We start from the raw sequence: 12839 nt of genomic DNA on the forward strand, positions 1-12839 counted from the left end.
TTTTCAAATTGAACAGCGACACACCGTCCAATGGCAGAGCCCAGGCAACTTAGCTAAAGCCTTTGGCATCATCAGGAGAATGCACTCATAACAGTCCCTTTGTGCAGGGTCAGAGCAGAGGTTCCTCTCTGAGGGACGGGTTTGATGGATGGTGTTATAGTAGTATCATCATAGGGCGGATACTGGGCTGATGAGAGGAATAACCCGCCTGTGTGTTCAGCGTTGAACCCCAGCATCATTAAACACCTGCCTCGCCAGGAGAGTGTGCACATGGTTTATTAGAGACTAATGAACCGCCCTCACAGTGACACGCCCGTACCTTTCACCTGTCATTTACTCAACACATTCTTCCATCATATAAAGCTAAAATCCTGAGACTGTCTTCCTTAGCAGCGCCGGCTGGGGGGCCGCGGCTACATGCTGTAGACCCTGGAGGTGGCGGTGAGGGGGGGTCATGGCTGGGGGGCCGCGGCTACATGCTGTAGACCCTGGAGGTGGCGGTGAGGGGGGGTCATGGCTGGGGGGCCGCGGCTACATGCTGTAGACCCTGGAGGTGGCGGTGAGGGGGGGTCATGGCTGGGGGGCCGCGGCTACATGCTGTAGACCCTGGAGGTGGCGGTGAGGGGGGATCATGGCTGGGGGGCCGCGGCTACATGCTGTAGACCCTGGAGGTGGCGGTGAGGGGGGATCATGGCTGGGGGGCCGCGGCTACATGCTGTAGACCCTGGAGGTGGCGGTGAGGGGGGGTCATGGCTGGGGGGCCGCGGCTACATGCTGTAGACCCTGGAGGTGGCGGTGGGGGGGATCACTTCTGAGGGGGAGGTGACGGAGGGCCTCTCCCTCCTCACATACCGCTGTTTCCTCACTTGGACCACAAAAGGAAAGAGATTGAATGTGACACCGGAAGACGTAAATCAAAAACAAAAAGAACCATCGGACCTGTACAGGTTAGCTGCACACCACTCAACGAGTGGATCCGTTAAGGGATCTTACACTGGGGAACCTTTATTCTGTTCCACTAACCCTAGCTGCACACCACTCAACGAGTGGATCCATTAAGGGATCTTACACTGGGAAACCTTTATTCTGTTCCACAGTTTTTGTCTTTGTTGTTTCCGTCGCCCTCCATTGCTCCTCCATTGCTCGATTCAACAATACATTTTGGCACAGCATTTATATGGTAGATTTAGCAGAGATGTTAATCTGTAATAGAGTTTAGATTCTCTGCCCGAGCCCGAGCCCGAGCCGACCCGCGGGCTGATGTTTCCCACCACTATCCTCGGGCCGGGTCGGGCCGGGGCTTTGATCGAGCATTTTTATTTTTAGCATTGGTTTATTGGCCTAATCTGAGGAGAAATCTATGCCATAAACAGAAATATTATAGGCCTTTATTACACGGGTCTTCTCAATGCCGTGGAACGCTCCGTTCACTTGCATGGGTAGTACCCCAGCGTTTTCCGTTGCTAAGCGACGTCACCGTCTTTGCGGACAAATTATTTCTCTGCTGATCAACACTACGAATGCTGATAACGAATAAATTGTAAAAAAAACACACCATGTGAAGTTATTCTTTCGTTTTGACAAGTAGCCGTGTAATAAGCGGGATAATGTATAGAATGTCGCCGGTCATTTTCGAAAATAGGCCCCTTCAGGGCGAAGCAAGACACCTTCGCTGTGCGTCGGTGTACTGTTCGCCCTGTCGGGGCTTATTGTCCCGATAATGACGGCGTTCTATACATTATCCCTTACATATATATTTAGCAGAGAAGGCCTAGTAACAAATGTGTACAAAGTTACATATGTATTAAAAAAAAATTGGGTTGAAATTGGGCTCGGGCTCATAATAATAATAAATAACCCTTAATGTGTCGGGCCGGGCCGGGCTCGGACCGAACGTGCATTTTCTGGGCCCGATCTAAGCTCTAATCTGTAATGAATACCAGTCCTACACTATCTACTGTCCGTGGACCGATAATATATGGATACATATATATGTATGGATATTGATATGTTTACTATTTTACATCTAATCACACTTTTTTTGATTTGTTAATTGATTCAAGATATTTACTTTTTCTATTTCTACAGCCATCCATGAGACCTCTGTAAATACTTTGAACTTGCAAAATCAAAAATAGCTTTTTGAAACTTAGTTCTGGACTTAAGCGGCCTTTCCTTCATGCACCATCACAGAAGCACAGCTCCATAAAACATAGAGATAACATATTTTAGCCACAGTCAAGTTTATCATCCTTACCACCATGTATAACCTATATTTTAAAATATTTCAATTTATTTTAATATCATCTGCTCATCTCCTAATTGTAACCAGATTGTTGGATTGATTGGATTAAACATGTCTCATATAATAAAACATTAAGCAACACATACCTGATGAGGATGGTATCATGACAGCCTAGGGAAAACACATTGAAAGTAGTCGTATGTCAATTGAATTTCATTCATATGTAAAACCAATTGGGGAAAAGCACTATGGAAATTTGATGAACTATCAGAGAACTGACTTACGGTCTCACTTGGCTGGAATATGCTGAGAGCTGAAAATCACAAAACAAAGAAAGCAATGACTTCAACATTCAAAATGTCCACAACAGAAACTCCAGGAGCACAGAGGAGGCTGACGGGTATAGCATTGTTTTGTCTCACAGGCTCAACAGCAGCCCACTGCTCACCCTTGTTGTGGCGGTAGAAGATGTTGGGCAGGCGGTGGGAGCGTTTGAGGTAGAAGAAGGAGGCGACAGACAGGATCAGAAACAGACTGATGAGCAGAGTCCCTAGGAGCAGAGAGGCGGCCACGCCCGGCCCACCTGCTCACACGGAGGAAGGACCAGCGTGATGATCTCACCAACTACTCGAACTTCTAACATGTACAACCATTACATTTACAATGTATAGGTCTTTTTAACCATAACTATTATTGCAATAACATAATAATACAATTACTTTAGTATAAATAAAGTCACAATATAAACATTACTACTAAGGACTTTTAAGTGCAATACTCTCCATAAGACGTGTTTGATCTACTTATTTTATTTTCCACAATATTTGCATCATGAAACTATTTTAGTGCCTACATGATTCATGATAACTGACAAAAGCTATCCAATATATCAGCCCATAAAATATGCATGGAATGAAAATATTCACTGAACCATAATGTGCAAGTTCTCACCAATCTTGGGAATGACGGTTGTAACGGTGGTCCGATTTTTTCTTTCCTCAGTGTAGTCTGTAGGTGCACACGAAAAAAAAAAACGGAATTGAAATGTCTCCGTCTTTTCTTATCTGTTTAAACATATACATTGCTGCAAATGTTTGCTCCTTACTGTAGCTGCATGCTGTTGAGTTCTCCAGATCCACGGCGGATGGGTCACAATAGATGCAAACTGTATTGGTGTTCTCTAGGAAACGCAGGTAGCATCCTTAAATAGGTGCAAAGGCATAACTTAGATAAGCCATTTCGATAGTAATTTTGCATTAAAGTAATACAGTATTAGTCTGACCAAAACACAAACAATGTGTAGTAGCAACTTAGTATGACAACCTATTGATGAAGGTTGGTCATGAGATCTAGGACATAAGCCATTTTGATCAAATGAAATCTCAGTGTTGAAGGCAACGTCGTTCAATCATTCATTCATCCAGGGCACAACAACAATTGTGTTGAAACTGAAACCATGAAAATGAGGTTGCGAAATCAGCCTTACCTGGCTCACAGAGGGTGTCGTTTGAACATGACGTGTTAGCTCTCTGTTTCTCACCACAGCACTGGAGTGTATTCGGATGAAGAGCCTACACAAACAAACGAAAAGCAACCTAAAATGAACACTTCTTAAGCAACTCCAACAGTCTGGGCCTTCATCCCATTGACATGCCTTACCTTGGTCACAGGTGTCTCGGGTTTGATAAGGATCGCAGTTGCAGCTAAGACCAAAAGCGACGTCAGGGCCATAATCAAACCTTTAAATACCAAACAGAATCAAATCAGCAGAAGGTCTGAGGATTGACATCGCCACATTGGGAAACAATCGCTAGGCTAGCCTCCTGAAACACCTGTCATCATGTACATGATGGCTGCAGTGGGAAGGAGAAGAGTTCCTCATTCAGAGAGCGAGCTTTCTATCACGATGTAGATTAACATGAACACTTAATGTGGAAATAAAACGTACCCTATGAGTCATGTTTCCAGATACATACCTCAAGACGAGTGACAGTTGAAAGCTTAGCATCAGGACGCATAACCATGACCACAAGAAGCAGGAAAACTTATCCGCAGCTCAGCAAACCAAAGCACTTCCGCTCAGGGTTTCAAAGTAAAAGCGGGACCACCTGTGCTTCTCAAACCAACGCACTCTCGTTAAGGGCTTCAAAGTAAAAACGGGACCATCTCCGCTCAGGAAAACTCATCTGAGCTCTGTTATACATGTTATTAATACACGTACTTTAAAATACACCAACCACTTCTCAGGAAACTAATCTTAGCTCCATTATACACATTTTATCAATACACGTAGTATAAAATAAACCAACATCTGCTCAGGAAAGTATTAATTAGTATGCTACACGTGAACATCCTAAGATGGCGCTGTCACGTATTGTATTCCATTGTATTTATCTATTTCCCTACACAGTAATAGCTAAATGTTATGGGGATAACGTGAATAATAATAATAAAAAACATTTACCAGTTAGTAAATGCCTGCTCATCTATCTATCTATCTATCTATCCATCTATCCATCTATCCATCTATCCATCTATCCATCTATCTATCTATCTATCTATCTATCTATCTATCTATCTATCTATCTATCTATCTATCTATCTATCTATCTATCTATCTATCGATCTATCGATCTATCGATCTATCTATCTATCGATCTATCGATCTATCGATCTATCGATCTATCTATCTATCTATCTATCTATCTATCTATCTATCTATCTATCTATCTATCTATCTATCTATCTATCTATAATCTATTCTCTAAATGAAATTAAGGAAATTAAATTAACACAAGCTAGCTAGACTATGATACACATTAAACACTCAGTTTACTAGCTAAATTCGATTAAACAATTAAATGCAATACAAATATAAATTAAAAACAAGTGTTATCTAGCAATCCGTTATCTGTATTATATTATTTCGTCTTCGGCAACATGAGCGCGATTGAAATCTGCCTGGTAACGGAGAACCCCTTACGTAATCAGTCGTCCGTTGCCTGGACAACTGATTACGTACCCGGTACAATTTTCGCCCCCGGCCGGTACAATTTTAACGTGACAGCGCGTTTGATTGGTTCGCTATCTCGGGCTATGGCCTTGTCATATAAAGTACATGGTTAACCTGGTTAACCTGGTTAATATCCGGTGTTATCATATATAGTACATGGTTAACCTGGTTAATATCCGGTGTTATCATACATAGTACATGGTTAACCTGGTTAATATCCGGTGTTATCATATGTAGTACACGTCTAACCTGGTCCGCTGTAGTCTCGCAAAGCCAGACCAAACTACAGCAAGTAGAATGCTGTAACGGTCCTCGTCTCGCGAGCCGCGGACTCTCTAAAGGCGGGATATTTAAACTGTCTGTTAGTCAGCTGGTCATATTTAGATACCTCTATTTACGGACCTTGGTAACATAGACACCGAACCCCTTTTTTGTTTAATTTGACGGACTTGAATTTGCTTTTCTGTAGCAGGTGGATTAGAGCCATTACTACAACTAGCTTCTAATTCCAGTTATTTCCTCCACAATCAATATTTACGCGATACAGACTAGTTAGTGCACCGCGACCAGGTGCCCCGTGAAGCTAGCTCACTAACCTACCTGGTTGTTAAACAGCTTAATGAATCCCAACGTGTGGAACGTCAAGGACATCTTGAGCATCCCGACTGCAAGCAGGTAGGCGTAACACTGGAATATATATTATTTTTAAACCATTTTAGGATTTATTTCCCTTGCATTCATATTCGTGTGTGTTGTTAATTTACTTACTAGTCGGACCAGAATCGCCAGCAGCAATGCAGCCACCAGCGGCTACTCCAGTCTATCTGATTCCCAGTATGGGTTTGGCTCCCAGTTCTGGCCAGAGAACTCCCAGGGCATGTCCCAGGAGATGAGCTTCACATCAAGAAACTCTCAACAGAGCTCCCAAGAGGTACATTTCCCCATCACTATATTTCAAGGAAACGTGCACAGGTGTATCAGGTTTGGAAAATAACATAGCTACATTATAAAAGGTATGGGGGAATTAACCTTGCTGGAAACAGATAATGAGTAGTAGGGGGAGTAATGCTGGTAAGACTGTGCCATTGTTTGTTTCATTTGGTAGATTTCCATTTTCTTTGTCCAAGAAGTCCAGGGTTGATACTTTCTACATATAATCTCAATTAACCAATTTACATGTATATTGTTTCTAATGTCACCATATGCCAAATAATCTGATCCATGCAAGACATGGACAATCGTATGTAATTTTGGGCTGCTATTGGATACATAATTCAAAGCACAATAAATGCCTTACGCATCATATCTTAACCGTTCATTCTAAAATGGTATGATGTGATGCCATTCAGGGGAATGAGCAAAAGATCTCAAGTAATTACCACACTAAACCGTTCCTGTTCGGAGGCGAGGGGAAGGACAAGGGCATTAAACCTCTAGGTTTACTGGAGAAGTTTGAAGAAGACAAGAAAAAAGCAAAAGAGAAAAATGAAAGGTATGTTTTGTGTTGAATATTATTCCATGCATCTTAATGTATGAGTTGTTTGGACAGTTTTTGAAAAAATAAATCTTATTTGCTTCATCAGTGATATGTTGTTCAAGGTATCCCTAAGTTTTCGAGAAATGCTCAACAATGTAAGTAATGCTGCCATTCTTTTATTTATCCATAAGCTTTTCATCAGTCCTCTAAGTTGAAAGTGTTTTTTATTTTTCAGATTCAACACTCCATCTTTGGCACAGAAAAAGATGTAGCAGTGTGCAAAACGATTCTGGAGGGATTCGACAAATTTGCTGTGACAGGTAATAGCTTTTTAGGCTTATTTCAAAGGAGTGAATTTAGTTGGTATTAGATGGTTCATGCTTTGGCACAAAATAAAAAATGACCCACTGCCAGTAGATGGAGCTCTATAACCAGGTAAGTAACTAATTGTGATTATCTTGCATTGAATTGGCATTCAATTTCTAAATACCAAAGTTGATTCAGTTTAATACATATACATATGTCTACCCTTACAGTGCAGCAAAGTCAATCGAGCCTCTGCGATGGTGTTTCACATCATTTTGAGACCATGCTAAAAGAACTGATCTCTCAGAAACAGATGCTATCAAACATTGAGGGCAAGTTATTGGAGGTAATTAATATTCACTTCTGGCATTTCACATTTTCACATTTTTACCTCGTACTTGCAAATTGCTAATTCTTATTAATAATGATGAATTGTAGACTGGATTAGCCACCAGGGAACTAGGCTCATACGTGCATGGCTTGGAGAAAGGTCTAGAAGCTCTGAAACAGGATCATGTAAGAGGACATCAACATCTGGAAGAGGCAGTGCAGCTGCTCAGCACCTTAGTCTCCAACCACTCAGCCAGAAAGAGCTGTGGTGGTGTAGCAGACAGTGCTATTCAGACCTCACCCGGACTGGGGCAGCCATCTCTCAAAGTGCAGCCGGACAGCCTGCCCGAGGGCACGGGGCCTCTGTGCTGCCAGCCTGAGAGCACTCAGCCGTCTGACGTGTCCTCGTGGAACCCCAGGTCCACCGCGGGGCCGAGGAAACCCCCTCGAAGAGCCCCCAGGAGGAGACCGCTGAGGAGACCGCTGGGGATACCGAAGGGCAGGAAGAGGACCATCTGGGACGAAAACAGCCAGCCTCCCGTCAACAGCATTAAAGAAGAGACTTTATCACCGCTCAAGAAGATTTGCAAAGAGGCTGCCACAGCCCGCTGCCAAGGAGTTCCAGTTTTCCACCCTAATGGAGGCGGTAGATCTAATAAAGGTCTAAAAGCTTTTGTAGCCCCGTTCAGCCCCTGTTCTGAGGACAGCAGCAGCTCTGTCTGTGTTGCAGGGATTGAGATCACCCTCAAACCAGCTGAGCCAGAAGGAGAAATGCCTGAGAAAGGGAGAGGGCTCTGGCAGTTGTTTGATATGCATTGTGAGTCAGACTTCATTGTTTTAGAAGAGTGATCGTGGCTGGAAAAGCAGCTGTTTTTCTGATATTAAAAAGATGTTAGACTACATTAGCTCTTTCAGTGTGTTGTGATCTTTTCATTATAGCAATAAACTTCTCTTCATACTAAAATTCATTGCCTACAGTTTACTATGGTATTTAAAAAATAAGTACATCTCTAGTATTTGCAGATTGTCAGACAACTAATCGTCAATTGGTTTCTAGCACACAGTGAATATTTCATATTTCTTTTAGTTTCAAATATTGTATATTGTATACAATAAATTTAAATATACATTGCTTTGGATAATAATAACACCATATCATGAGTTAGAAAAAACTAATTAGGAGCACTCACTAATGTCTGACTGCATGAATGGATTTAATTTGCATTAGTACACTAGAATACCTAGGAGCAGCAGCACTACCTACAATATCAATATCGTGTTAATGTTCAATTAGCTGCTAGTATTATAGATGCACCATTTTTTTTTTTTTTTAATTACATGTTTTTAGATGCATGAAAATACTCACAAATGACTAAATCTGTAAACACATTTTTATTGATAAACTTAATTTAAATGAATTAACTTAATTGATAAACAATGGACATTCATTGTTTAAATTTGATTACTACACAGCCATCTACTCTGATCAGTCAAAAATCATGATGGGCTATTATTAGGTATTTGATGCAAATAATCTATTGAGTGCTTATTATTATTACTGAATATCATTTCAGGTTATTTATTGTACATATTAAATGTCTTATGAACAAAAGAAGCAAACAAAATATCTCTCAACAATTACTTGAATGAAATAAACAGTTCACCTTAAAATGAGAGAGAAATAATGCTCAACCCTCAGCAATAGGGTTCATATGTCTTTCTTAAGGCACCTTTAAAAATGTTTATATTTTAGGGGGAACTATTGTAAGTGCAGATATGTTTTCATGCTGCCCTTATTTTGGCCCAGGAGAGAAGTCTTCCCACTTTGTGATACGGTATGCTAGTTGCATCCACACTCCTATGTCTGGGGAGGTTCCATTCAAATGTCCAGTATTCCTTCAGCCTTAGAGCTAAACTGATCCAGCATTTTTAAAGTGCAATACTCAACATATGCCCATCAACAGTGATATTGATGTATCATCAGACGTTGTGTTTTCATTCAAAATGAGGACATCCAACCAGGAACCACAATATCTGAAATATGCAGACTAGACCAGGCTCGACTCTGAACTTATTTCGGAATAATAAAGGTATGGGCAGACAATTTAGGAAACCAACTAGCATAAGCTAGATTTTGAAGAGCATCTAACTGAAAAGTCCCACCCCTTCCTTCAGGCAGCCCTCAAAAGCCTCTCCCTCAAAAACATGTGACAAGCTTGCTAGCTTTAGCAATTGGGCTGCCAAGCCTTTTGGAGCTGCGTAGGTATTGGTAGGGACAGGCATATTACAGGTCTGCGGCAGTAAGCATTTGATTTATTGATAGCTTACCCTACCTTTAACCGCATTGTTCATAAGCTTTGTAAAACATACAGACTTTGCTCGGAGCTCATTGACTCACTATCTAAGCTTCACTGACCAGGTCAGCTGGTGGGGACATGAGTCCACGCGGGTTGAGCTTTGCTACCAAGCAGACATCGTAGTTATCATGCATCAGGGCATGTCGAGCCACCGCCGTCCACCGGTTCTCCCACGGGTCCAGCTCTAAAACCTCCTTTGTTATGTCGTCATGGCGATCTAGGGGTCATTAAGGATTGAAACAAGCGTTATATTTATATAAACTGTACAAGGCAGAGCATCTTCCGAGAACGTTTGGAGCTCAGATCTAGGTACGATTGACTACCTGCTCCTTTGTAGTAGCCACAGACATAAATCTTCCCCCCCACCACGCCTGCATTGGACGCATTGGAGCGTAGAGATAGTTGTGGTGACGGCAGCGGGGGCCCGTCCCTCCACTGGTCTTCGTCTGCGCTGTAGATCTCCACTGCGTCCAGGCAGCGACGGGACTGACCTCCATCCAGTCCCTCGCAGCCAATCCCTCCTGTCAGTGGAGATAAGGTTCATAGCAAATTAAATCATCTGAATGTGAATGACTATTAAAGATTAATAATCAGGATTAAAGGATCAAAAAGTGATTCTCTTTGTTAATGTACTTCAAATGACTACAGCAAGCCTTTACATTTTGTAGATTTAATTGGTTGAATCAACAACAATCTTACCCATGACATAGATTTCTCCATTAAGCACAACTGCACTACATCTATATTTTGAATATTTCATGTGGCTTAGCTCCGCCCACTTGTTCCATTCAGGGTCGTAGACCAGGAGACGATTGCTAAGACGATCCGGTTCATCGTCTATCCTGTGAGACTAGGGAATCATAGAAGCATGATGCATTCATAGAATCAGACATTAAGAACTGAGCACAACACAATACCATGTGCCACTCTAGATTAGGAGTAAATATAGTGAGGAATATATTGTTCCAGCTAGTCCATCAATGTTCTACAATGCTCACTCAAGCATGATAGCTTTCTGAGATCAGAATGTGTGTTATAAAAAGTCCTTACCTGGGGAGTGCGACCTCCGATCACATAGAGGCGGTCCTTCAGCGTGACCGCGCTGTGAAAGGCCAAGGGAAGGGGCAGGGGAGCTGCACTGCGCCAGGGCCCACCCTGCTTGCACCAGCGCTCCACCGAGTTAGTGATCAGTTGCTGGTTCTTCAGCATCATCTGCCCCCCCAGCAGGTACACCGTGTCGCCCAGGGACCCCAAGGCGAAGGAGTCCCGGTACTCTGCTGACGTCAGGCACTCCCAGCTGCCCTGAGCCTCCACCTTGTACCTGTTTCAGTCATGTGTGAAGGGCCAGTAATAAACCAACGGCACACTATCCTCACATTTCAGTCTCTACTAGCTGGCAGAAATTAGACTCAGTTGCGCATAAACCTAAATCCATTTTGATAAAACATGCCAACAAGCTGCTCCTCACCTAAAAATCTCCACGTTCCTTTCCTTCTGCCGAGCCATTTTACGCACCCCAACCTCACCCGCCAGTATGATGTCATTTTCTTCAGTTACGACCCCCGCACACACGTATCCCAGGGCCTCTCCGTAGCGAGGGGAAGTGATGTAGTAGCTGCGGCCCGTGCTCGGTGCATAGCAGAAGTTGCGGTCGGCGTAGCCGCCGTAGCGGGATCTAATCCCTCCACTGTCAGTACCGATGCAGAGCAGCAGGTCAGTGGTCTCCATGCCGTAGCGCAGCCGGAGCTTTCGCGGCGCAGCAGAGTGATGCATGGCCGTGACGGCCAGGGCTTCATTCAGCATCTCTGTGCACTCTGCGTCAGCCAGCAGGGCCGTGTTCCTCCTCATGGCCTCTCTGAGGTAGTCAGCGTCTATCAGCGGCAGGCGGACCTTCCTGAGGAGCTCAGGGAGATGGTGGCTGCGCCCATCCTCCAGAGGACTGTGCCTGACCCAGCGCAGGACCACGTCCAGGATGGTCTCCTCTCGGGAGATGTTGAGGTCGTCTGAGCTGAGCAGCTTCCCCAGCTGGTGGGCCTCGAGCTCCAGCATCTCCTCACTCTGACAGACCTGGAGGAAGTTCTGTCGTAAGAAGCGCTGGGCTTGGTCGGCAAGGTTCTCTGCGCCTAGGTCGCGGGCGTAGAAGTACACGCCGAGGCAGTTGGAGGCGTCCATGTTGTCTGTCATGTGCAGCTGGCAGCATGCAAACACGTCGTCCATCTGTAGGAGGAAGGCGGCGATTGAGACCTCCTGGACGTTGGCGTTGCTCAGGGGCAGCTCCGAGGTGTACATGTAGTTGATGAGCAGCGCTAGGCTTTGTGCGTCAGTGTCCCGGAGCAGGATCTCCCTGTTGTTACACTCCCGCAGGCCACAGGTGAACATGACACGGAAGTAGGGGCTGAAGGCTGACAGTACGACGCGGTGGCAGGGGAAACTGATTCCTTCAGCCACCAGCACCACGTCTGTGAGATTCTCTGTCTCCCTCATCTTTCGTAACTGGCTGAGGAGCGTCAGACTGTGTTTGGCGGTTCTATCCATGCTGTTTCACCTTGTGTAGCGTGGCAAATGATTCAATCAATTTGTTTTATTGTGAAAAAAAGATCAGTCTTTAAGTGTTGAGTTTCAACTAGTGAGGTCCTAGTCCTTGAAAAGGAATAAATAAATAATTGTTAAAGCAGAGCAAATAAATTAATTACAAACAGCAAAAATACCAAAACTATTCAGAGAAAGATGAAAAGCTATTATACGCTTTTTTTTTTACAACCATCCATGTTTTTCTATTGCATGTCGATGGTGATATGGTTACCAAGAACGATTATATTGGACAGAACTTTAAAACAAATGAGATATATTTCTTGCATGCATATGTAGAAGATGTGGCACAGTAGTCAAAGCAGCTTTCTCCATCATGCAAACCAGTTTCCTTTTGTCGTCTTACCAAAATCATCAACTTCACTGCTCTCATGATAATCCAGTTGCTATCTTTGTCTTAAGAAGACCAGAAATGACTCATGTTTTAGTTTTTGCTTCTGTCTATGTGTGTTGTTGTTGTTGAAAATGGCTAAGCAATCGCCAGAGACAAATCTATTTTCCCTCCCCTAGCTCCCTTGCCCC

The 12839-nt window shown here is 43.5% G+C and overlaps 3 protein-coding genes across 5 annotated transcripts; 1 reads left to right on the forward strand and 2 right to left on the reverse strand.

Moving 5' to 3' along the window:
* Positions 1-647: 647 nt before the first annotated feature.
* Positions 648-4589, reverse strand: c1h1orf159 (chromosome 1 C1orf159 homolog). Of its 2 annotated transcripts, none has more exons than XM_060060862.1 (9): positions 4222-4589; positions 3905-3984; positions 3732-3816; positions 3351-3425; positions 3197-3253; positions 2694-2828; positions 2530-2558; positions 2392-2416; positions 648-865 (listed from the first exon to the last, which is right to left on the reverse strand). In XM_060060862.1, the coding sequence occupies exons 2-9, from the start codon at positions 3974-3976 to the stop codon at positions 768-770; spliced, it is 576 nt and encodes a 191-aa protein (XP_059916845.1). In that variant the 5' UTR covers positions 3977-3984; positions 4222-4589; the 3' UTR covers positions 648-767. The 2 variants fall into 2 exon arrangements, with proteins under 2 accessions (XP_059916845.1, XP_059916837.1); XM_060060854.1 differs by having other exon boundaries at positions 655-865; positions 3351-3446; positions 4222-4576.
* Positions 4590-5563: 974 nt separating this feature from the next.
* On the forward strand, positions 5564-8276 carry LOC132464512 (interactor of HORMAD1 protein 1). Of its 2 annotated transcripts, none has more exons than XM_060060929.1 (7): positions 5564-5933; positions 6030-6189; positions 6608-6750; positions 6842-6890; positions 6971-7055; positions 7272-7387; positions 7480-8276. In XM_060060929.1, exons 1-7 carry the CDS (start codon positions 5878-5880, stop codon positions 8218-8220), a joined length of 1350 nt encoding a protein of 449 aa, XP_059916912.1. In that variant the 5' UTR covers positions 5564-5877; the 3' UTR covers positions 8221-8276. The 2 variants fall into 2 exon arrangements, with proteins under 2 accessions (XP_059916912.1, XP_059916921.1); XM_060060938.1 differs by having other exon boundaries at positions 7791-8064.
* A 468-nt stretch (positions 8277-8744) lies between these two features.
* On the reverse strand, positions 8745-12833 carry kbtbd12 (kelch repeat and BTB (POZ) domain containing 12). Its single transcript, XM_060060908.1, has 6 exons — positions 12664-12833; positions 11197-12368; positions 10779-11049; positions 10428-10578; positions 10052-10249; positions 8745-9945 (listed from the first exon to the last, which is right to left on the reverse strand). The coding sequence occupies exons 2-6, from the start codon at positions 12261-12263 to the stop codon at positions 9773-9775; spliced, it is 1860 nt and encodes a 619-aa protein (XP_059916891.1). The 5' UTR covers positions 12264-12368; positions 12664-12833; the 3' UTR covers positions 8745-9772.
* Positions 12834-12839: the final 6 nt, after the last annotated feature.

The sequence above is a fragment of the Gadus macrocephalus genome, chromosome 1, assembly GCF_031168955.1.
Source record: "Gadus macrocephalus chromosome 1, ASM3116895v1".
NCBI classification, from domain to species: Eukaryota; Metazoa; Chordata; class Actinopteri; order Gadiformes; family Gadidae; genus Gadus; species Gadus macrocephalus.

Excerpts from the sequence above, each read along its gene's own strand:
- LOC132464512 (XM_060060929.1), top strand. The coding sequence starts at position 5,878 with ATGAATCCCAACGTGTGGAACGTCAAGGACATCTTGAGCATCCCGACT. Across the intron at positions 6,751-6,841 it reads GCAAAAGAGAAAAATGAAAG|TGATATGTTGTTCAAGGTAT; the intron begins GTATGTTTTGTG and ends TTGCTTCATCAG. Across the intron at positions 7,056-7,271 it reads CGACAAATTTGCTGTGACAG|TGCAGCAAAGTCAATCGAGC; the intron begins GTAATAGCTTTT and ends CTACCCTTACAG.
- kbtbd12 (XM_060060908.1), bottom strand. The coding sequence starts at position 12,263 with ATGGATAGAACCGCCAAACACAGTCTGACGCTCCTCAGCCAGTTACGA. Across the intron at positions 10,250-10,427 it reads TGGAGAAATCTATGTCATGG|GAGGGATTGGCTGCGAGGGA; the intron begins GTAAGATTGTTG and ends CTCCACTGACAG. Across the intron at positions 9,946-10,051 it reads TGGCTACTACAAAGGAGCAG|ATCGCCATGACGACATAACA; the intron begins GTAGTCAATCGT and ends AATGACCCCTAG.
- c1h1orf159 (XM_060060854.1), bottom strand. The coding sequence starts at position 3,976 with ATGGCCCTGACGTCGCTTTTGGTCTTAGCTGCAACTGCGATCCTTATC. Across the intron at positions 3,447-3,731 it reads CGACACCCTCTGTGAGCCAG|GATGCTACCTGCGTTTCCTA; the intron begins GTAAGGCTGATT and ends CACCTATTTAAG. Across the intron at positions 2,559-2,693 it reads CTTCTACCGCCACAACAAGG|CTCTCAGCATATTCCAGCCA; the intron begins GTGAGCAGTGGG and ends TGTGATTTTCAG.